Here is a 25,274-nt window from a genome sequence, read left to right as displayed (position 1 = left end):
TCACAGGCAGCCAATGAAGTTGTTTCAGACCAGGTCTGATAGACTGCCATTTTGGTTGTTGCAAAATAAGCCTGGCAGCTTGATTCTGAACAAGTTGGAGTCTTTTTAGCAAGCCCGCTGGGAGTCCCAAATAGAGACTATTTGAAAAGTCCAGTCGGGACAGAACAAGGGCAATAGTAACCTGAGTAAGTGCGGGTTGCGTCAGAAACTGGGCTATTTTTTTTATTTTCTTAAGTTGAAAAAAGCTAGCGGAGACCAATATGCCAACTTGTCCTTTCAGAGAGAGATCTGCGCTGAGTGTGACTCCCAGACTTTTAACCGAGAGAGATCTCGTTGGTGGGACCCCCATACTAGGTGGCCAAAAGCATGGACTCCAACTTAATTCACTTTTCCCAGGCAAGATTAATTCTGTATTGCCTGGGTTAAGCTTTAAGTGGTTGAGGTTCATTCACCTCTGTATGTGTGTCATGGTGTTCTGAAATTCCACCAAAGAGTCTGTAGTGTTTAGAAGAAAGACAAGTTGGAGATCATCCGCATAGTTATAGATGGTGACTTTTGCGTTCCCTAAGGAGTATAATAGTGGGCGGAGATAAAGATTGAATAATAGAGGTGATAATGATGATCCTTGAGGTACCCCACATGTAATGGGAGTTCTACGAGCTGTGAAAGTGCCAAGTCTCACTGATTGCGTATGTCCTGTGATAAAAGAGGTGATCCAGCTTAAAGCAGGGCCCCTGAGGCCGGCTTGTTCGACACGGTTGATAAGAATGGTGTAATCAACCGTGTCGAACGCTGCCGACAACTCAAGGAGCACAAGGGCCTGGTGGATGCCTCTGTCAGCATTGTGTCATAGAGTGTTTTGGACAGCAAGGATCACGGCTTCCGTCGAGTGACAGAGACGGAAGCCAGCCTGGTTAGGTTCCAGGTATTCAGATTTTTCAATAAATTTGGACACACGTGGAGACATGGGCTTCCAAGATTTTTGATGCATAGGGTAGAAGAGATATTGGCCTATAGTTTATTGGGTCATGTGGATCTGCTCCTAACTTTTTAATCAGTGGAATGAGCAAAGCTTTCTTAAAGCTGCTCGGCACTTTGCCCTGTAGAAGTGATTCATTTAGCAGCGAAAGAACGCCCTGTGGAATAGCCGACCCCACCTCTCTGAAAATATATGGGGGACAGATGTCATCAGGTGATCCAGACTTGACACGTGCAAGGAGATCAAGCAAGACTTTAGCATCGATGGAAGGAAAGGTTTCTAAAATAAAAGGATTATGATAGACATCGTCCAGAGGGACAGGGGGCAAAGAGTTTAAAATGCTCTGCTTTATAGTAATGATTTTATTTAGGAAGAATACATTCAGAGAGTCACAAAGCTCCTGTGTAGGAGTAACCAAAGGGGTAGTTCTATCACTATTGCAAAGATCGTTCACTATGTTGAACAAATCTTTTGTCTTATTCTGTGAATTCAATATTTTTCCTGAAAAATAATCAGTTTTCTGTTTTAAAATAGATTTTTGGTAGGTTTTCCGAGCCAGACAATAATTAGCTCTGTCTTGTGGTAGATATTATTAACATTTAATATTAAAGTATATGGATGTACGACATTACAACGCATGCTTTTACATCGCATGCTTTTACAACGCGGTTTTTACAACGCATACCATTACACCGCATAGTGCTTTGGGCGCTGGATAGTGAATAGTTTAATTTACTATTCCAACTCCAGTCCCCGTGGACACTAGGGAAGGTTATTGGATAGTAAATTAACCTATTCCCTATCCTAGAGCGCCCCCCAGCGCAATGCGTTGTAATGGTTTGCGTTGTAATGGTTGCGATGTAAAGGCACTGCGTGGTAAAAGTTGCGTTGTAAGTGATGTTTCCCCTGGTCCTCCACTTTCTCTCTTTTTGACGCACTTCAAGTTTTAAGATCTTCAGTTGTGGGGTAAACCATTTGTGTGCGTCATTAGGGCGTGAGCGGGGGAAATTCACAAAGGGTGCATGGATATCAGCTGCCCGTTGGATCCAGTGTGAAAAGGTTTCTTCAATGACATCGATGTCTTTAGTCATTGGGGGAAGGGTAGTGGCCAAGGTGTCCAAAAAAGCCGGTGTGTTAATACCCTTCCATTTCCTAATTTTTCCACCCGCCTGGATTGACTGTTTTGTGCCTCTATTGATGGTAAGTGTAAAATGTATAAAGAAGTGGTCCGACCAGATGCAGGGAGTTATGGAGGAGATGGATAGGGAAAGATTATGAGACCATATTTGATCCAGACTATGGCCTTGCTCATGAGTGGGAGAGTGAATCTGTTGGATTAGATTCAAATCTAAAAGTAGGTCCTTAAGTTCTGCTGCCTGGGGGTCTGCTTCAGTATCATCAAACCAGAAATTAAAATCCCCAATTAGGACAATTTTGGAATAATTTGTTACAAGAGAGGCCATTTGTTCGGCCAGAGATGCAGAAAAAGTAGGCATAGATTGGGGAGGTCGATAAATCAAAACTAATAATAGTGCTCCACTATCGGTGTCAGTCTTAAAAACAATATTCTCCGGCAAGAGGAGGAAGTGTAATAAATTTGTGAGTATTGTGAATGATGGCAGCCACTCCTCCACCTTTTTTGCCAGCTGATCGGTTAACGTTTAAAATATAATAGTCAGATGGGACAGAGGCCAAAATATCTGACAATGAGTCCTGGTTAAGCCAAGTCTCCGTAAGAAGCACGATATCAGGTTTCTCAGATGTCAACAAAAAAATATATCCATTTGGTGTTTAACCATAGATCGTGTATTGAGATAAATACAGCGAAGTTTAATCTGTGGTTTTAATAAGGACTGAGGGGCAACACGTGGGCATGGGTTAAAAATGGAGTTACCAGCTATATACTTGGTTTTAGAGATACCGTAAGAAGAGGTACGTTTTAGTACATACAGGGGTAATGGCGGGCAGAGATGGTCAAGGGGTCTCAAATTAAGTAAATCGTTAGAGGAGTAGATATATGTTTGGCCATAAATTTTGGCCCCTAGCCCCGACCGGCCGCGGACGCAGTCTGTGTTGCCCCCCTATGTAAGTGTCGGGGAGGGGTCAGAGGGGAGCAGTGCAGTCATTCAAACCAATATACTGGCAGACGCCCCGTCCCCCCAGCTTGGTAACGCTCTCAAGTCCTGTGTACGGTCTAACAATCAAGGTGGCCTGCAGCGTCAGATTGGTAACACGGGCATTTGGGTAATGCCCGAGGGGCCGGTGTCCGTGTTCTGCTGTGGGCTGCTATTTTTGAGCAGCTTGGGGGCCATTTGGGCGCTGTGTCTATTGTTCGAATACAGGCTCAGCCAGCGGCCCAGTGGGTGTCTGAGTGGCCTTTCTAGAGGCAGATGGGCGCTCATTACCTCAGTTTAGCAACAGGCAGAGGTGTCTCTCCCTTTCTCTCGCTGGCCGGCCCATTAATGTGTGCACATACTGAGCGGGGGCAGGGGTCCTGAGTAGAAGGGGGAACATCCTTTACAACGCAGCTTTTACCATGCACTACCATTACAACGAAACCATTACAACGCAAGTCATTACAACGACTTGCACTGGAGGGCGCTGTAGGATAGGGAATAGTTTAATTTTCTATCCAACACCTTCCCTACTATCCATGGGGACTGGAGTTGGAATAGTAAATTAAACTATTCCACTATCCAGCGCCCCACAACGCAAGTCGTTGTAACGACTTGCGTTGTAAAAATTGCGTTGTAATGGCATGCGTGGTAAAAGCATGCGTTGTGATGTCATACAACCGAGTAGAAGTGGCCTCTATTGTTTCACCAGTGTAAACTAACGCATGCATTTTTTTTACCCCCCTCCTAAAGTTTTTTTATAAGATTAGGCCAAAGCAGTGATTTGGGGTGTGATTATGCAAATGTGGGCCGATTGTTGTTTTGGCGTGCCGGGGCAATTTTCTATCCCAATCCAACCCTGGTGGCCCGTCATCAGATTTGGCCTCAACCACCTTGAAGAAATCTTTCCATTGCGCTGGGTTTGTCGAGGATGCTGTGACTCCTCCTGCGTATACACCAGCGTCTTGTTCCGCATAGATTCCCTTTTAGCTGGCTATGGAAGGGTCTGATGGAGATTTCCAAGCCATTGCCAGCCTGCAATTTGCAAGTACAAGAGGATGGACTGTTGCATGTTTCTGGTGACCTTAGAGCGTTTAGCCAGACTCAGTAAGCAAAATGCGGGGTTTACAGGTATCAGTATGCCTGTTAGATAAGTGTTGTCACTTCATCCCACACCGCATGCAGGGGTGCAACTAGACCCAAACTTCGGGGGGAGGGGCTAACACACTGGCCATAGCACTGGTCGAACACAGTGCAACATTTATTTTGCCCCCTCCCGCATTTCCTCATTTTCCATGAATAACCTCAGTACCATTCACCAACAATGCACCCCATCTCTCTATAGCACCTTTCTGACAAACATTTCATTTTTTTATAGCGCTACTCATAGTACACTCACACTCATTTCTGTGATTTTCATGGTACACGTTCTGTGTGGCAGGCACATTAATCCTCTGCACTGTGTGGGTGGCAGGAGTGCCCATGTGAGTGCACAGTGAGCGATGCAACAGCAGTAGAGTAGGGTACGAGGAGTGACTGCAGTGTGAGTGAGGTCACCATACAGTGCGGATGTAAGTGCAGAGTGGGACGAATGAATGCAAGGCTAGTGATGGGAGTGTTTCAGTGAGATTGCAGATTGAGCCGTGAGGGGGGCAGGTGGTTGAAGTGTGATATGAATGCGGGTGAGTAGTGTGTTCGTGTGACTGCAGGGTGAGGTACAGGGTGAACAGCGCAAGTATATTGTGAGTTCAGGGTGAGCGGATGAATGGTGTGAGTGCATGTGTGTAGAACTTGGCCCTTTTTGGCTAAAGTCCCTAAACATTTTGCATTCCCTCTAGACCTTTTACTGACCTAGTGTTACCAACGTAGGTGCTTTGGACACTTTGCACCTGCTAAACAGTGTCAAAGTGTAAGTGTTCCCTGCATAAAGTAATGGTAATTGGTTGTCCATGATTGGTATGTTTGCCTTACTGAGTGAAGACAGTAGTAAAGTGCACTATGTGTGCCAGGGCTGGTAATGCAACTGCTACTAGTGGGCCTGCAGCATTATGTGTGCCACCCACACAAGTAGCGTTATAAAGGGAACTCAGGCCTGTCATTGCAGGGCCTACACGCAGTTTGTGAAACTGCCATGTTGTTCTGTCAAGTCACTTGCCAGACCTTACCCTTCCCTTTCTGTGCACGTAAGACACTCCTATGGTAGGTCTAGGGTCGCCCCTGGACAGGGTGTAGTGTATGTGAAAGGTAGTAGATGTACTAAGGTGTGTGTTATATCCTGACAATGAATTAATCTCCATTTTGGTTTTCACCGTTGAAAGGCCATCTTGCCCATAGGACAGAATGGGAGGGCTGTGTAATATGTTTTTCAGCCTGTCCTCCCAACGGCTTAAGATGGAAAGCTGAAGTTTAGTATGCCTGAACCCACAATGTAATAACACATCTTTTTATGTAGGTGGTTTTTGCATTGTGTGTTCAGAAGACACTCTTTTGAAAGTGGCTGCGTTTTTGTGCTCTGACATTTCTGTGTTTCTCTGCCTGGCTGTGGATTGACTGTCTGGATTTGAAAGCGATAGGATCTGGGGACTGTCTTGAACCAGGGGAGGAGGTGAGACAGCAACAGGCTGACCTGCATCTGGAGTGTGGGGGATGGAGAAGCCCCTTAAGGTGAAGAGGCCTGGGCTGTTGCTATGAAACAATTGTCCTATTTACTGCTGAGTGGTTGAGAATCCAGACCCCCACTAAACAGGAAGAGAGGTGTCACTGGCCAGGAGGTACCCAGAACTGGTTTGAGCAGGGGTCAGTGCCTTCTGAAGCACAAAAACCTCAAAGCCATTGAGGGGTATAACTAAGAGAACTGAAGCACCTGAACTGGAGAATGGCTTGATCAAGTGTGAACAAGACTGGAGCTACTTCGTGGTCAAGAGGACCTTTGCCAAGGAAGAAACAACTGAAGAGACTGATGGATAGGACTGCTCCTGCTATGTGATCTGGGGCTGGCCTGAAGTTTGCTGTTTCAACCAAGGAAAGGCTAAAGGGATTTTGCTGTGTGCTGGGTCCCCCTGCTTGAAGGACTTTGCGGTGTGCTGTGTCCTGAAGTAACTATCCCCAAGGGCCTGAGATGAGCTGGCTCCCTGTTCAGAAACACATGAACACAAAAGTTTCCAAAGAAGATTCGCAGAGATGCTGTGCGCGTGTGCTGTGTCTAGCCTGAGATCTTCATAAGGATTTGCCTTGTTATTGTGTGCACTGGAATCCAAGTGAGTCTCAACGCCGTTGTGTGCGGGTGCATTGGGCACCGTGAGACCTTCGTGAGGATTTGCCTTGTCATCGTGTGCACCAGAAGCCAATTGAGTCTCAACACTGTTGTGTGCGGGTGCGTTGTGCACCGCAAGACTTTCGTGAGGATTGGCCTTGTCATTGTGTGCACCGGAATTTAGGTGAGTCTCAACACCATTGTGTGCGGGTGCGTTGTGCACTGTGAGACTTTCGTGAGAATTTGCCGTGTTATCGTGTGCAGCGGAGTAAAGAGAGTCTCAGCGACGCTGTGCGTGTGATCTTCGTGCTGCCAGAGACTCGTGTGTGGGTTGCCCAGTGTTTGTGCACTCGGAGTGAAGGAAGATTCAGCAACGCTGTGTGCGTGTGCTTTGTGGCAGCCTGAGATCTTAATAAAGTGGAGCGGCCCGGACCGGAGGAGCTGAGTTGCCGGACCGAGCTGCCGTTGCCATTCCACAAAGCTGCTTGGAGGCCCAGCCGCTGGACGAGGAGAGGAGAGTGGGTTTGCGCCCCCCCAGGTAACGTGTGCCAACTCCTGGGGCAGGGCGCAGGCTTGGAGAGCGACGCTCTCGGCCTTTCTCTCGTGGTGCCAGCACGAGCCCCTGATTCGGCTCGTAATGCGGCCCGTATTACCAAAGGAAGTGGGGGTACCGGGGCCTGAGTGCCAGGCTGCACTTTGGAATAACATCGTACTGTGTTGGGGGCAACTGTGAGAAGCTGACTGAAGGTCAGAAGAGGAGGCGGAGAGACTGCCTAAGGCCCGGTGATCGGGGCCTGAGTGTACCACGTAGTATTCCATTTCTGAGAGCGGAGTACTTGACTGACGTATTACACATTGCAACATTTCTGTGTAACGAACTACTTGATTGTCGTATGACGCATTGCCTTGTTCCTGCATAACTAACTACCTGATTAGCGTATTGCATTATTCCTGCATAACAAATGACCTGATTAAGTATATACGTATTGCTTCATTATTGCAGAACGACGTATCTGATTATTGGATTACATATTGCATTGTTTTACCTTGCAAAGTGCCTGATTGTTGCATTACGCGTTGCATTCTTTTAATTGCAGAGTGTCCGATAGCTACGTTACGCATTACAGTATTTTTACATTGCAAAAGTATCTGATTCTAGCGTTACGAACTGTATGACAGGTGACTAGGAGTTCAGGAGAATGTTTAGAAGTACTCATTGACATCGCCAGAACTTACAAGGGCTGGCTGGCCTAACAACCTCTTAAACTCTCAGGAGCTCTAGAGGGAAATCACCAGGCCACCCTCCTCTCACAATTTATTCATACAAAAAAGGCCTGGTTACCCAAGAGTATCTTCAATATAGCTCCTGATGACTGCTTGTAATGTGGGAATATCATTTATTTTCAACACACTCTTTGGCACCCTGTCCACTTTTTCGTAGTCCCAGAACTCTCAATCTAATATAATCTTAAACAAAAACCACACGAACCGCTGCCTAACAACCTGCCAGGAGAAATAGTACACAACCTCATTTGTTGGTTTTATATCGTGTGGTCTTATTGTATATCTTTTTGCATAAAGTTTATACTCATTTTTACAAAACTCATGTGGAGTCTATTTGTGGTGTCATCATTGGATTATTGTGAGCGTGGTTGCGAATACTTTACATATTTGCCTTGAAGATAAGCCTGGCTGCTCATGCCAAGCTATCGAGGCGGTAAGCGTGGCTTTCTAAAAAGGTGACCTTCCTTTCCCTGACGTTGGAACGCGGGTCCCTACTTGGCCTAAGGTACCTACCTCAGCCAAACAGGGATCCTATATCTAACAATAGTGATCAGTGTGAGTTCATTGTGGAAATCACTCTGCCCACGACAGTGGCACTACACCATCACACCTGGCGGAGGACAACTGGCTTTTCTGGAGATGTCCAGAATACTCTGATGGACATGCCCTTTGATGGCACTCGCCTTTTTGGCAACAAGGCAGACAGTGCATTGAAGCATTTTAAGGACTCGTGGGCTACGGCCAAGTCCTTTGGTCTTTCGGCCACTTGCACTCGCACTCCTTCGGCTTCTGCTTTTCGTTCCTTTCGTGGCCAAGGAAGGGGCACCCAAACAAGTTGGTCTCAGAGCCACAGGCCTGCGCAACAACAGTCTCAGCACAACCTCGCACGTGAGACCCGCCAAGGTGGGTCACGGGGACAGCGGGTGGGTCAGTCCACCACCACCCCTGCCACCACTGCCTCCAAACCTTCCAAGTCGGGTGTTTCAGGCCCATCACACGCCAGTGGGTGGCAGGACTCGCCATCACCTCCCCCACTGGGGTACCATCACTTCGGACAGGTGGGTTTTACAGATAGTCCGAAGGGGCTACTCCCTCCCCTTCGAGACTACCCCTCCAGCCATGCCACCTCAGTACCATAGCATGTCGGCAGTGTCAAGGCCACAACGAATTGTGAACTTGGCTGCGTCTCTCCCCTCAGCAATAGCTTGGGAAAGCACCATCCGGGCCTTCTCAGGACACTGAGGCAGCACTTGCGCCACCGTATCCCACACAGAGTGGGAATAACGGACCAAGAGGCATGCGGTGTTCACAGACTGCAACACTGAGCTGGCTGAAGAGCTCGAGGTGAAGAGCCTCGGCCACCCTACGCAACACTGAATAAGTACCACCCTCCTCTGTAGCCACGGTAGAAGGAAACAGTGTGCCAGGTTCTGGAGAAAAATCCAGGCCATCTGCATCCTCCAAATCCTCTTCCCAGTCCGGGTCTATCACGCATTGGGCTGCAAGAGGGTCTTCAGACCCCCGCAGTCCTCCCCGTCCTCTGCAACCTGCTAGGCAGGCGGAAAAGAAGGAGGAGGATGGAGAAAGGGATGGAAATTCCCCGTTGGACTCGACATTGATCAACACTGGTCCGGCACCGTCTCCATGTTGGGGTGGAAGCTGGGGACTGCATGGGCCGGGGAGCCGGCTGATGCCGGCGGCAGTGCGATAGACGTCGATGTTGGTGGAGGTCGCACGAGGCCAACCGACATCGGCTGGGATCCAGGCATGGATCTATGGGGGTCTCACGGCGCTGGGGCCAGAGCCGTAAGAGCCGTAAGGACATCGGGGCCAGAGCTGGTGATGAAGAAGGGCGAGGAGCCCCGGTCGGGCCCGCGGGGCTCAAAGGCGCACCGGTGGGGCCCGATGGGCCAAAGAGGTGGGCCATGGCTGAGAGAAATTCCTGCAGCTGGGCCGGAGTCGCTGACAGACCCAGAAAGGGCGGGTAGGCCATCAGCAACTGCGTAGGCTCTGCCGGAGCCGTGGGGCTGGCACCACCCCCGCGGCATCTGCCACGTAGTGCAACAGGCTATGGGAAGGCGAAGAGCGACATCGCTTCTTCGACTTCGCTGACCCCGACCTCGCTGACCCCTGACCCCGAGTATGAAGACTTCGTCGAACAATGGTGGCGACTTTGCTACCGGTTCCTCAACCACTCAAGGGACCAGGACCTTGAACGACGTAGAGCCGACTTTCGCGCCTTAAGCAACTTTTGGGAGCAGTTTTTGGAGCCATGGCCGGCAGTCGGGCACAACGCGGGATCATTGTTGAGCTCCAGGCAGTAGAGACACTTGCGCTGCAGGTCCGTTTCCGACATCGTGCGGGGACAAAAGGTCCTCAAAAAATCAGTCAAAAATTGACTGGTGGTACCGCTCTCTCCGGATCTGCGATTGCTGGCGTGGAAAAAGAAACAACTGCTGTCAGCGCGGGAGGGCGACGTCTAAATAGCTGCCGCATCGTCATCCCGGCGATCATGACGCCTACGACAGACACGGATCCGCACGACTCCACCTTCCGAGGCGCAGAGGTACTGCTGACGAAAACTTTCCGGATCCAGTCTGACGCCTGGGAGTAATTCTAAGGGAAGGAGTCGATCACTAACGTGTCTCTTTCAGATATGTGAATCCCCAGCCCACAACAAGCCAGATGTAACAACTTCAGATGATGAGTAACTTTGAAAAGTACAAGGCTTCAGGGTTCCAACGACTGAAGACAAGCAAACTGTTTTTGGTGTCTTGAAATTCACATGTTTAGAAATTCTGCATCCTCTAGTTGGCTTAGATTGTCAAAATATGTATTTTATTAAGCGAATGCATTTTTTGATGCAATAGCTTGATATATGCAAGGCATCACAAGAAAACATGTTGATCTAATAGAAATACAGTGCACTTATTTTGAAACGCAAAAGCCGGAGTTTTTACGTAATTATGAAATGTATATGTTCCATTCTGCAAACTCAATGCACAGTTTTATTATGCTCTATGACAAGTGTTTTAATGTGTTCTTATATGCCATAGTTGTTTTTATACAAAACTGTAACTTTCATCAAATTGTTTGATATAATATTCTTTACCACAGTTTTCAAGTATGAAGTCACAATTGACGCACACGGTGGGGATGATACTCTTTCTGGGCTTGATTGCATTTTTAAATAAAATGAGAGGGCTATTTACTTACAATTCACGCAAGGCAGTGCAGCAAGGCAAGTTGCTAAGCTGCGTTGTGTGAACGGTAGACAGCTGAAAATCACCATAACCAGTAGGGGATACTTTCCTGCACAAAAACAATCCTTACAAGAAGTTTCCTCTTTTCATAATGCAGAATGCAGCACACATAGAAAGTGGAAGTAACGAGGAGAAATAAAGATATTTCTCCTCGTTACACCTGGTTCAGGGAGGCGCAGCATTTTAACGCATTCCTACATTTAAAAGTCTTTGTAAATCTGTGAATCCACCAAAATCCATGGGTGGGTGCATGGGAACACCCATGTTCCACTCATGGAGCACCTCCTTAATGCAAAGTCATGCAAGGCAGCTCTGTGCACTGCCTAGCAATACTTGTTTGGGAACAATCCCACAAGAAGCCACGCAAATCAGATTTGTGTGACTTTGTAACTCAGAAATAATATTTTCCTGGTAGCTACTCCAAAAAATTGGTGCATCCACCACACAAAATGATGGTAAATGTACCCCTCAGAGTTAGCCTGACTGAGATATTTTCTATTGCCAGCCTCAAACAAGCTATCTGCACATTTCAGTTTTGGCACATTCAGTTTGCACAATAACATTGTGTTTGATTATCAGCAGGACCTTCTTAATTCCTTTCTCCTTTTGTCACAGTTTTTTGTCTTTCTCCTACTTGTTTTTTCCTCCTTTTGTGTTTTTCACTCCCTTTCTCCGGATCAAGGCCTGCTGAGAAAAAATAAGTGCTGGTCCCCAAAAAACGAGCAGTGGTAGCCCATCTTGCATCTACAAAGCTCAAATTAAGTACTGCCTCTCTTGAAGGTCATGCACTGTGCTTACACCTACAGAAATGCATGAATATAATCAAAGCGTAGGTCTTGGAGAAAGAAGAACCATTGAGAGAGGCCAAAGACGCAGGATCTTGTCAAGAGAGTTGGTCAGCTGGTGATGACTTTGTCTCATTCTATCTCCGAGGCAGGAAAGGAATGTATGTGCCTACATGACAAGCATTTCCAATGCAATCGGTCTCGCCTTTGGGACCTTATATGTATTTAGCTATTCAGCACATTAGCCTGGGTGCTGAAATATCTACTGTTCTTTAACACGGAGGTAAAGTATGCACCAAACTGCGTGACACACCAGGTATGGGAACACATGGAGAGAAATATAGCATTTCAGCTGGAATTGGTATAGTCCAAAGCTCTGTTTTTAATATAAAATCAGGGCCTTCTGTGGTCATTTCACTGAAAATACAAGATTTGAAAAAAATATTATTGTGTACAGGTGCTCTTGAAAGACAAGTTCTATGAACTGGAATCTAGCGAACGCTAAAGTGATTCTGGTATGTTACTGACCTTTGCTGGTTGTTTTCTATCAAGAAAGTTCAATAGAGGCAGTTGCCAAACAAAATAAAAAAGAAATTCCCTCAACAGAAAGCAATTCTGATATTTTACTGACCTCTACTGGTCGTTTTCTATCAAGACAGTTAAAAAGAGGTAGTTGAACATAAGAAAAAGTCCCTAAAAGGAAGCAGATGGGCTGATCTCCAGAGCCCACAAAGTGCATACACATATAAGTATATACTAAAGTATATACAAAAGGTCTTGAATGCTTGACCTAAAAACTGTGGGACTTATTTATGAGCCCCTTGTGACAATTTTGCATTGCCGTTCCATAATTTTTCGTGACTCAGCAGCAGCGTAAACAGTGCACCACATTGCGCCATATTTACACGGCGATGCATCTATCCAGATGCGTCACCTTGTAAAGCCCTGCGTCACATTATACCTGCATCAGGTATAATGTATGCAGTGTGGGCGTTGCCCCACATCAAAGATTCGTAGAAATGGCACATTGAAATCTTTGAGATTTCAGTGTGCCACTTCTAGGACACCATTGCATCAAAACCTTATGCCTTCCTCATGGCAGGCGTGAGGGTGACGCAGTGCATTAAAGATAGGCCTCCCCCACATATTGTTGGAGTTGCGTCATGCTTGTGACACAACTCCAGCAATGCATGACTTTTGTGCCGACAGATACGTCAGGATTCTTGAAATATCTGTCTTTCCATGCGACATGGAGCGCTGTACAATAACTATAGCACAACCATTATGTCGCAAGGATGGCACAGTGAAAACTGTTGCATCATTGTTTTGTCACAGCAATGCAACAGTTTTCATAAATAAGCCTCTCAGTATTTGAGGATAAACCTCTTTGCCCTTCTAAAAAAACGGCAAATTACACCAATTATTCTGGTCACCGAGAACAGAAATTCGTGTATACACATTTTCAGACACACAACATGCAATGAAAAATCAAAACACATACAACTGGTTCACGTTTTATTTTACACATTTCACAATGGTTTTGTTGTCAGAAACATTTGTTTTCTCTGTCATATTTCTACTCAGAAGATTGATAAAATGTTTTGTTTGCTTTTTACAAAAAAATACACATTTGTACCAGCTGTGGGTGTAGGAAAACGTTGTACATCACATCACACACAGAGGATTCTTCACACGTCCGGGAGGCTATTGCAATCTCATTTAAATAAAAAGAAAACAAATTTAGTACTCCATGTTTTTAAAATTAATAATACTCTCTTAAAATATAAATAGGTGCTAGGAAACATCATGCACTGCACAGTCCCCTAATAGCGGCTCTGAGGGGGAAGTTCACACTTCCGCTTCAGTAAAAGGTAACAACTTGAAAGTCCAGAGAGATGGCGCTGCAACTGAATACGTAGTACAAAAAGAAATTGCCCTGATGTCGTCCACATCTCCCATACACTTCAACCCTGTCCCAATAGGTCAGCAGTTTTCATCATCATCTAGGTCCCCTCACATTGTGCCAGTAGTTCATCCCACATTCAGAGAACATCAACATTGTTGCATGCTACCCCCTGCATTAGTCCACAAAACAATGAATCTATTTTACCCAAACGGTTACTGTCAGTCATAATCTCAAGAACAGAGGTAAAGACGCATCACTAAGTTACCATCCTTTGCTGAGATTCAATGTCATGTACAAATGCGACATCTACTAGGTATCACCATCTCTGCAGCTAGAGATGCAGCGAACTTTAATTAGGACATTGGCCATGCTAAACTCACGCATAGGAGTTTTATTTAGTGAACGTGCTACAAGAAATAAAAAAAGCGCACATGACACTGCTGTGGTACCCGGCACCAATATTGTAACAACTTTTCTATGTCAATAGGGTGACAGGATCTTGATAACCTCAGTTTATATTACATTTTTATAATTCATGAATATTGGTGCTTTACTTTTAAAGTTAATCATTTTTGGCTTTATAAAACATGTGACCCTTCATCCTCACTTATTTATTCTTCTGTCCATTTTTACAATGTCATTTAATCTTCTCAAAGACAAATGGTTTCTTATTCCCTTATTGTTTTTTTTTCTAATCTCTATCCGTGTTCAGGTTTGGTGGGAGGAAGAATCAATGCCCTGGCAGCCCCGATAGTCCATGAAACCATGCCCTGTTTCATGCCCTGTTAGCCCACTTTGGTTTCCTGTTGTCACCAGGCTTGCACTTGGAGCTGTCATGGTTACTGCTGCTTGGCCCATCAGTCAGAGCTAGCCTGGTAAACCTTTATATTCTCCATTGTCTCACCACGAGCAGACAGCCATGGAAAGCCATGACTGCTGCTACGGCTTCTCCAAGGCAAAAGGTGCATTGAAGTGTTGTATTGTTTACTCACGTCCCATTCACTTGCTGACAGGTGAGTCTGAACGTGGTATCATCGTGACAACTATTAACACAAGGAACTGAACAGAAAGAAAGAGTGGGTGAAGAGTTTGATGGAAATACTCGCCACATAGCTCCATTCATCAATCACAACCATGTTTATGGTTTCCAGCTCAATCTTCAGAATTTTTTTATATTTTATGATGTTAAGCACCAAACTGTAGTCTATGAAGTCTCTTTCTTATATGTGAACTAACAGTAATTTGAAATATTTTACACAGGTGTAATTGGGAGGGAGCTGGGGTGATAGGATCAGATACCACCAGTAATAATTGTCTATATAAATGAATCGAAAGGCTGACCTGACCCATACTGCATAACAATGAAATATGTGGTAGTATGAGAAGACCAAACACCATTTTGGATTTAGTCTGTGTCATACACAATTGTTACTTAAAACGGTTAACTACACTTTGACTACTAGGGAGAGAGTGTTCGCCTTGATGGGTGAGCCGGCATCCATCTGAATATAATTTATTGAGATCAATTAGGGTGCTCTGCTTACACTTTGCACTCTTCTTTGATTTTGATGCAAACTTTATGTGGCAGGGAGACTACATTAAAGATGGTATAAATGAAGATGTAATGGGCTGGGCATTCTAGGGCTGTGCTTTACTTTCATAGAATAATTGGGTATTTCATAGACGTGCCAGTTCTTGATGGAGAGCATGATGTAGATAGTTCTCTTAACGTTTCTTGAAGCTGGGTACCAGATCATCTCTAACGCTAATTCCAAGTTCTGAGTTGGATATGTAGTTTGCCATACACATTGAACATCAGCAGATAAGTGCGCCTCCTATTCTCTTAAATATATATATTTTTTATTATTTAGTAAATTGTCAGGTTCAATAATAAAACAAATTCTTTTAAGTTAATAATACGTTCTTAAAATCTAAAAAGATGCACAGAAGCGTCATGCACTGCACGGACCTGGAAGAGCGGCTCTGAGAGGAAAGTTTCACTCCTTCTCTTTGATGAAAAGTGACAACTTGGAAGCCCAGCGAGATGATGTAATGTCTGGATATGTAGGACACATCGAAAGTGCCCTAATCTATTTTACGGCGCTTACATAGTTCTTTTATGCAAAATGTCCAGAGAACCAGTACTGGCTCACCCACTGGTTCTCTTGACATTAGTACATAAATATACCATTTATATGGATAATAATGTCACTCATCACACAACTAATTTAGCAAAATTCAATTTATGTTGTGTGAAATGTAGAAACTCAATTTTATCACCTGATTACATAAAGGTAGCCATAGGCTGAATGATTTGTTAACTCTCTTGTCCCTTTTAACAGGCAGTTTTGCAATATTGTGTATAAAACATACAGGGGGATATACCTGACTCCCCACACTATGGTGCTCACAAAGCGTAAGGAGTGTTCACCTGTCCATTCAGTTTATGTGTGCTTTGGCTGAATCTCACCTGACAACGCACAATGCTGCCACATATAATGAGGGCAGGGCATAAGACCTATATTCTTGACCAATGGGAAATGGCCTGAACAGCGCGGATAGAGCCCGGTGTGCCATTCCCATGCAAGCGCAGCCATGCTTGCCTTAACCACACATATGAGTTAACCACACTTATGCGTGTTGGCATATGCACTGTTTAGATGTGAGATGAGCAGGAACAAGAAGGATTAGGAGAGGATGCGGTGAAGTAAGGTGGGCTGGGTCCAGGTTTTAGAGGGGTGAGGGGAGTTTTTAAGAGTTTGGGGTGGTATTTAGGGCTTACGGTTAGGGGTTGGGGTTGTTTTGAGGACTGGGGTGGGGTGGATTTTAAGGTGGGGGGTTGAGGTTGCTTTTAGAGCAAAGGGGGTCGGGTAGTTTTTAGGGCTTGGGGAGGTCAGGGTAGTTTTTAGGGCTCAGGGGGGTTAGGTTAGTTTTTAAGGCTCAGGGTGGGGTCGGACTACTTTTTAGGGCTGGAGGGTTGGAGTAGTTGTTAGGGCTTAGGAGGATTCAGGGTAGGTTTTTTTTGGGCTGGGGGTTGGGTTCGTTTTTAGGGCTTAGGGTGGGGTCGGGGTACTTTTTAGGACTCCGCGGGAGTTGGGGTAATTGTTAGGGCTTTGGGGGATCTGGGTAGTTTATAGGGCTTGGGGGGGGGTCAGAGATGTTTTTTAGGGCTATGGAGGGGGACAGGTTAGTTGTTATCACTTAGGGTGGGGTCAGGGTACTTTCTAGGGATTGGGGGTGGGGTAGTTGTTAAGGCTTAGGGCAGGTGGTATAAGGTGGGATCTTTACCACACATCCCTATACCAATCATGTATTTACCACAAAAATGTGTGGTAAATGCATGCGTGGTTAAGGCATACGTGGTAATGGATTGCGTGGTTCAGACGCATTCGTAGTTCGGGCTCTGTGGTAGAGGCATATCTGGTTTAGCCATGCGTGCCTCTGTCGTACAACCTTGACAAATGTATACAAGTCTTTTCAACTGAGGCTTGGTTTACAAAGCCCACAACTTTCAAATTAAAGCACCAAAATAAACGATAGAAAAACTACCCAGGGAGTTATTACAGCTCACCTAAATCTACCTACATATGGGTTAGGTGGGCTTCTACGGAAGTGTTAAGGAGATATTTGCAGTTACATCTTGAGAATGGTATCATTTTAAATCAGTATTTTATAGCCAGTAGAATTTCGCCTCGTTGTGCTTCTGGTTATATGTTCTCTAGTGTCGAAAAACTCATTTGCAGCCAAATCATGCCGTAAAAACATTTAAGACTGGTTAAAAGGAATTTGGAGTACAGTAAGGAAAACCATTTTTTGGAGAACTCAGCTCCATGATTTAATGATGCAGAATGGGTCAACTTGGAGCATCTTAGTATTAAATTGAATTCACTTTACAGATTATGTGACAAACCGTACAGATTATTTCGTGACTAGAACCCCCTTACATTTCACATTTTAAATAGAATGGGACCATTGTTACCCACAGGTGCATCTTTTTTGCATAGTCTTACTACTGAATGCCGGTGATGCCTTTGTAGACTAAACCTGTGACCACAACTTTTCTAACAGTTTGATGGAATCAAAGAAGTAGAAAAGCAGAAGTGAGGACAGGGCCTGCTCTTTTTCCCACCACCGTCTCCTCCTCTTCTGAGATACATTCACAGCCACAGTTCGCAACTCATAGTCTAGTGTCCTTGACGTGCAATATGCCATTTACTTGTGTTAAATTGTTAGCATTTCTTTTGTTGACTGTTTGGTCAGTTTTGAGATTAAATAAACCATCACATTGTTCTTGTCTCATATGAAAGGCAAATGAATCTTCATTTTGTTCCCGTAGTTTTCTTCTTTCTTTCCAAGTTCACATCCCCTCCCCTCTTGGTAAAAGTTGCACATGAGTTTGCACAAAGACATATTTTCCACGGCAGTAAAAAATGCTGAAACCTAATTTGCTTTGGTGCATTCTTGTGTTCTTATATATATACAAATTGGGGTTTCTTTAACATAAACTCCTTATATGCCAAAAACAAAACAAAAACAAACTGACTTTGTTAATATAAATGTTCTTTACAATATATATTTATGTTTACTCTAATGGCCATGTTTCTGTGAAGCTGGGACTATGTTTCTCGACCGACTCCTGGAACTTCTCTTGTGTAGTCTGCGCCTGTATGTGGAAGCTGTGGACATGAGAAGAATTGAGAAAGAAAGACATTACCATTTTCAGATTTCATAATAGGGTCAGTGGTTGAAGACATGATTGGCTTTTGCATAATGAGATGCTTCTACACTTCTGTAGCCAATATTCTCAGAAGTTTTTATGCCTCTTTAGCAAATAAGGTATTTTTTATAAAAAGAGAGCCATAGCATAACATAAACTATGATAGAAAAATGGATCACTTATAAAATAACTTAATGTCCCTTCAAATATTTACAAACTAATTTTTAACCTATAGCAACCATGTGGGTCGTCCAACATATTTTACTAATCTAGCAGAAGGACCAGATATAATTCCTGGAGCTATGTTTCTCGTATGTTCACTGGTTTTGTGAACAGCTTCCTGTGTTCTAAATCTAAGGATCCAACCAGACAGGATGATGCAATAATTAGAAGCACAAGTAACCAGAAATTATTCTTTTTGCACCTTCATTTTCTTTTAAAGAACACATTTTTTGCAAATTGTATTCAAATTGTTGTCAATGACTCTCCACAATTACAAAATTAATATAAACATGACATTTATACAAAGCAGTATTGACTCACGTTTGCATTAATCGTTAGTAGCCACCGTTCGTAACTCAATAAACATCAACAGCTGCCCCCACACAATTGAAAAGAGCATTGATCAGAGAAATCTCAAGCTTAACGATGGCAAGATTAAAATTATGAGCAAGCAATATTTTCGTTAAACCCCTCCCTAAATTGTGCATCAGATGGCCTCAAAAACAGTCACCACGGTTACGTAGAACATACATGAGTTGGCTTTCAGAACACACTTCTGTTTATACCCAAATCATGTATCTAAAATGTCCCGACAATATGCACCACATACAACAAATTGCCCACAATTTGGTTTGTCGTGAAAATCTCTAACTGATTGACCTCCAATCCGAATACCTATTTGACAGTATCTCCAATATCCACATGTTGCCTGGTAATTAAACATCAGATCAGATGGTCACAAAACATCTTTATAGTTGCTCTGGAAATCTGCGTCTGGTTGTCCAAAAAACATCCACCTGCGTGTTCGTGAACTAAACAGTAAAATTTACATCGGATTGACCCGAATAGTGAAAGAATGACTGACTGTCAGCTTGTTCAAATGGTCTGTTAATTATCGTAAACTGTAGTGGCTTGGCATACAACAACTGGAGGATGGAGAGTGGACTGAAGCAAATAGGTAAGGACGACAAGTGAAACTGAATGAGAGTATATACCTTTTTTTGCACTGGATTGGTAGAGGGGTCTTCATCCTCCAGTTATATCTTGATTGAGGACATCAAGGTTTATGATAATTTCCAGACAATAGAATGAATCTGACAAGTGGGTCGTTATTTCACTGTTCCCATGTCACTTAGATGAGTCTATTAGGATGCAACATGGATCAGAGAAAGTTTCCACAGGTCCTGAATAAAGCCTAGTGATGCAGTTACACCTTGGCTAGGATAGAAACATGTTTACTTGGGTATGAGAGGCGAGGGAGGTACTATAATCAATAATCTGTACCCCACGCTATGTTTTTAATCTTGTATTAAACAGGGTAAGAACCAACACCCAATACAAGTTTCACGTTTGTCCCTTTCTTAACATAATCTTCATCTTTTAAGGCACTTTCCCTATCCAAAACATTACTCTGGATTAAGAGCAATGAACCTACATACAGCAGCTGCTGCAGGCGAAGAAGCACCCTTATGATGACCCATTCCACTTAGAGTTGATGAGGGCTTTAAGAATACTTCCTAAAGACACGTCCATCGACTGGTAAACCCAGGGAGAGGGACATAAACAACTCCATGAAGTAAAGAATTAGGGTGCATATTAGCAAGAACCTCGTTAAAATTATCGCTGTTCCTGCCACTAAAACGGCGATAATGGACTTACTAATATGCGTTATAAAATTCCAATAGAAGCCCAGGTTAGATGTGCAGGACATCTAACCTGGGCTTCTATTGGAATTCTATAACGCATATTAGCAAGCCCATTATCGCCATTTTATCGATAATGGACTTACTAATATGCGTTATAAAATTCCAATAGAAGCCCAGGTTAGATGTGCAGGACATCTAACCTGGGCTTCTATTGGAATTCTATAACGCATATTAGCAAGCCCATTATCGCCATTTTAGCGGCAGTTTCCTGCCGCTAAAACAGCGATAATTTTAACGAGGTTCTTGCTAATATGCCCCTAGGTTTCTTTACTAGAGCCTGTCAGGCTATTTTAGATGCCTATATTTGTGAACAGGGAAGTCGTGCTGACATTGGCTCTATAACTCCTATCCATCCCCCTTGTGTTTAGATGCAATTTTATCTGGACATCTCTTCGCCAAAACATCACCGACCTCTTGCTTAGATATCTCCAAGCGAGATATATCCAGTTAAGTAATCTATGCCAGAACCTTAAGCAGTTCAGACTGTCGGGTTTGTATTTAAAGGTCCTGGAGGTCGGTTGAGCCCTATCCATTCTCCAAAAGTACTCTTTTATAATCTTTTATTTAGCATGTATTCTGGTTTTATTTCAAATGTGATTATAATTTGTAAAGATATATTAGTAAAAATGCATATTTGAGCTACAGAAATAGAGTTAGACAGAAAAGAATGAAAAGGTTACATACGATTTATGCAGGCTATCCTGGGCTCCTCCCAGTCTCCGCTTGCTTGACACCGGATTGTTGGGAGGTGGCGCTGTAAGTAACCTTGGTGACACTCGTACCGCACCAGCGAGTTTATTTCATAACGATCCTTCTTCTTCCCATACATTCTGGCGTTGTCTACACTGGGCGGGTCCCCACAGGCAACTGGCAGCCATGCAAGTAAAGAAGAATAGGATAAAACATGTTAGCATATGCAATTAAAAGCAATGTAGAGGCTTTACAAGCAGTACAGTTGATTCATGGTAAGCAGCTCTGAATCTGGAAATGAGTGTCCAACGTTTTACTTAGGAGGCAGCTTCCCACTTTCAATACTGGTGCTACCCACATCCACCACTGACGACGTGCACTTCTACAACTGGCATCGCCCGCTGCCTACCAGGACACCACCAGAAGCCGCTCGTGCTTTCATTAGTAGGGGAACACGTGAGAGCCGGAGTTTAAAGCTGTCTCTGGTATGAGGGCAAAACATTAACATTCACGATTTGACAGTCAGGAACAAAAATTGTGAGTGGCACCATATTGTGGTCTGAACATAATTTACATAAATATTCAGGTACTGCTAAAGTTACTCATACAAAAATGTACATACAGCAATTTTTATATAGCGCGAACTAGACCCGAAGATATTGGGTATCAGAGCGCTTTACATAGCATCAGTTTCGTTACATGAGGACACATTAATTTTTGGCATGGGGAGATTCAGGGGCATATTATCAAGGACAGGCAATACATTATCGCCGCTTTTATCGGCAGGAAACTGCCGATAAAGCGGCGATAATGGCCTTGATAATATGCTCTATGAATTCCAATCAAAGCCCATGTTAGATGTGAACACATCTAACATGGGCTTCGATTGGAATTCATAGAGCATATTATCAAGGCCATTATCGCCGCTTTATCGGCAGTTTCCTGCCGACACATCTAACATGGGCTTCGATTGGAATTCATAGAGCATATTATCAAGGCCATTATCGCCGCTTTATCGGCAGTTTCCTGCCGATAAAAGTGGCGATAATGTATCGCCTGTCCTTGATAATATGCCCCTCAGTCATTTGCCCAGAATCACAGGATGTTGAGAGTCGTTGCCGAGACTCGAACCCGGTTCCCCAGATTCAACGTCGACCGCTCTAACCCTAATACATTCTCTCCCTGAGAGGATGTAGTGCATTTCACGAATATTAATTTAATGATGGTGAGAGGACCCAAAAGTTATGCAAACGAGGGTGAAGGATTGATAAAGTATTTACTTTACAGCACAAACCGTTTTTTTACAGGAAGCATTATTTTTATTTTTCATGATTTTTTGCACATTGCGTATGTGCTGCACTATACTGCAGCCATACAATGCAGGAACCGTTTCAAAGTATGTCTCAGAGGATATGCTTGCAGTGCAAAACAAATGCCTGCTTTCCACAGCCAGTTAGTTGGGACATGCCATGGGTGGTATTAAGAGCAGAAGGTCTTAGGGGTGTTTTTCAAGTAGGAGAGGACAACTATTTGAGTGACACGTACAGAGCGCGTGTGGGTGAGTAGGTGGGCAGACAGACATAAACCTGCTCAAATGGTCATGGCCTGCTCACTGAGCACTACATTAGCCAATGCCAGGTGAGTTGGTTGAGGGAAGGCAAGTGCCATGTATGTAGTTGCAGTTTCTGGCAGTTGCACATTCCCATGCAAGCCTTAGTCGAACGCCTGCTCTCATTGTGTCCAGTCCTCTCAATTTAGTGTGAATTAACGAATTGTGGCCATACCTACCCTTCACATTCAGGATAAGATATTCCAACAAATCCCTCCCATGTAGGCATGGAATAATCCTCATTACACCGTGAACACCACGGAGCACTACATCACAATGCAATAACCATTCATAGGCCAGCTTCCTCTATTACTTTATGCCTGTCTTTGACTAGGTACAGAGTTCCCCTGCTTTTGGGCTAGGTTTGCGCTACAGAAATACACCAAAAATATACATACATGCATACATATATATATATATACATATATACATACATTTCTCTTGCTGTCCTATCCTCATTTCTTTTTCCCGTTAACTCACGTGTTGTTACTTACTTGCAATCCTCATTACCCCAATTAAGTTATCCTCGTCCCAGTCATTACATACATTAGTGATGCGGTCCCGCTTCCCAAAAGGCACCTAACATGCTAGTCTGTTTTTTATTTTTTTATATAAGACCCTCCCATCCGCCATCATGCCTGCTAGTAACAAGAGCAGACACAACAACAGGGAGAGGGAGAGAGGGGACATGACTGGGATGAGGAGGATCTTAATCGGGGTAATGAAGATTACTGATAAGTAACAAAACATTACCCCCTCATAGGACTTCCTTGTCCCAGTCATTTATTAGTGAGGACTTCACAAGCCCTAACACAAGAAAGAAGCTTGACAACAAAAACTCATGAAACAACATCATGTTTTTTAAAATCAAGCTTAAGACACAGTTGCCTTCATAACACCAACCACAAAATTATCCATTGAAGCATGCAACACATCTACCTGATAATACTTGATAAAAGTGTGAACTGCCAGGTGGCAACCTGACAAATTTATGGGATAGAAACACCCACAGCCTCAGCCCAGGAGAGGACTTAGTGGAACGGCCCTGAACCTGAGCTGGAGGAGCCAACTCCAAAGAATGATATGGCTGACACATAGCCATGAGCACCCACCTAATAAAAGTGGAAATAGACACCTTCTTCACCTTAGCCACCCCACCAGAGGACACAAACAGAGCAGGTGAAAGGCTAAACCCCTGAGCGCGCTGCAGATAAATCTGAAGAGCCCTACAAACATCCAAAATATAAGAAACCTGAAAATCCTCCACCCCAGGGAAATCAGTAAGAATAATATTCCACTGATTCTGTTTCACTCAATCTCACTCTGACTGGGACAAACCTGGTTACTGAATCCGACCTATGGTCACTCATAACCACTTAGTCTCACTCGGTCCGACTCATTCTCACTCATCCGACTCACTCTGTCTCACTTACTCTCGCTCAGTTTCATTTACTTGCACTCGGTCTCACTGATTCACTTAGTACCACTCATTCTGATTCACTCAGTATCACTCTGACTCACACATAGTCACTCAATCTCAATCATTCCATCATTCGCCCTTATTTTGACTCCTCAGAATGCAACTCAAAAAACTTTTGGCACTTAGTGAATTCCCTAACAAAACCATCTAATGCACTGATCAACTCCAACATACCTAAAGCTACATGTATCAGGTACTTACTTACAGCATTTACCAGAGAAGCGACACTCACTGGGGCCCTCGTTTGGGCCAAACAAAATGTCCCAAATACTGACCTTGGACCAGCTGTCTCCTTAGGTCCCAATCCTACAACAGTGATCGGAAGCAGCACACGAGCAGAGGATATTGGTCATAGTTATAGAATATTTGAACAAAAAAAAATGTATTTCACAAGCAAGGTGGGGTGCTACCCCAGGATCATATGGAATTCCCCCTACATTATTTAAAGAAAACCCTCCTTTTTGGGGTGGGAAAGTGTTCTCACTGTTTAATTGTACATTTGTCACATAGACAGGGAAGGTACCCCCATAGCCATGTAGTGTAGTTCCTATATTCCCAATAGGCTCTGCGCATTGGAATAATATATCCTATAGATTTGACGTAGGACTTAGGTCGACCAGGTCTCTATCGCATATATTAAACTTAATTGTGAGTGCCAGCTAGCTCAGAGGTCACTAGAAACTTTCTCGAATAAACAAGAAGGGATTAGTTTCTGACAACTACATAAACATAACAACTTTGTTTCCCCAAGATAAAAACGTATCTTCAGAGTCTTGGAAACAATAGATAGATATTTTACTCAGTCAATCGCGCATGCTTCGTTTCATCAGAGGTGCAGAGAAATAGAGAGACAGGCGTTGTCAATAAAATGTTTTTATTGAACAGTCTTCTTTCTCATGCATAAGAAATGAACTGCTACAATCGTAATACTGGCTGTAAAGTATAATGCGTACAGCAAGAAGAGTATTATAAAATAATACTATAAAAGTATGGTATGGTTTCCAACCCATAAAATACATACATATATAAATAAATACTAAAAGTACTCAACTGGTGCTTCTAAAATACGCCTACCCCGATGTACCTAACCTAAATCTAGTACGAGGGAAGAAGTAAGTGTGGTGTAGCATAAGTTTAGTATTCTTTTGCCAAGAATCTATCCAAGATTTCTCTTAGGGTCTAATCAGCTTGGTTTAGAATGAAGGAGGTCTGTTATCTCTCCATCTCAGGACTCGATTTCCCAACACCCCGCAAGGGGAGCCTCAA

The 25,274-nt window shown here is 43.9% G+C and overlaps 1 protein-coding gene across 2 annotated transcripts in view; it reads right to left on the bottom strand.

Annotated features, from left to right (window-relative positions):
* Window positions 1-13,180: 13,180 nt before the first annotated feature.
* The window catches only part of ACAN (aggrecan), a 239,099-nt gene continuing 227,005 nt past the window's right edge, over window positions 13,181-25,274 (bottom strand). For both annotated transcript variants that reach the window (XM_078683188.1, XM_078683189.1), the window contains 2 exons: window positions 20,914-21,096; window positions 13,181-18,260 (listed from right to left, as the gene is read on the bottom strand). In XM_078683188.1, coding sequence (XP_078539314.1) covers window positions 18,172-18,260; window positions 20,914-21,096 — 272 coding nt within the window. In that variant the 3' untranslated portion in view covers window positions 13,181-18,171. The remainder of the gene's footprint in view (window positions 18,261-20,913; window positions 21,097-25,274) is intronic.

The sequence above is a fragment of the Lissotriton helveticus genome, chromosome 3_1 (assembly GCF_964261635.1).
Source record: "Lissotriton helveticus chromosome 3_1, aLisHel1.1, whole genome shotgun sequence".
NCBI classification, from domain to species: domain Eukaryota; kingdom Metazoa; phylum Chordata; class Amphibia; order Caudata; family Salamandridae; genus Lissotriton; species Lissotriton helveticus.
The sequence above is the reverse complement of the archived record's forward strand: the minus strand, read 5'-3'. Positions and strand labels throughout refer to the sequence as shown.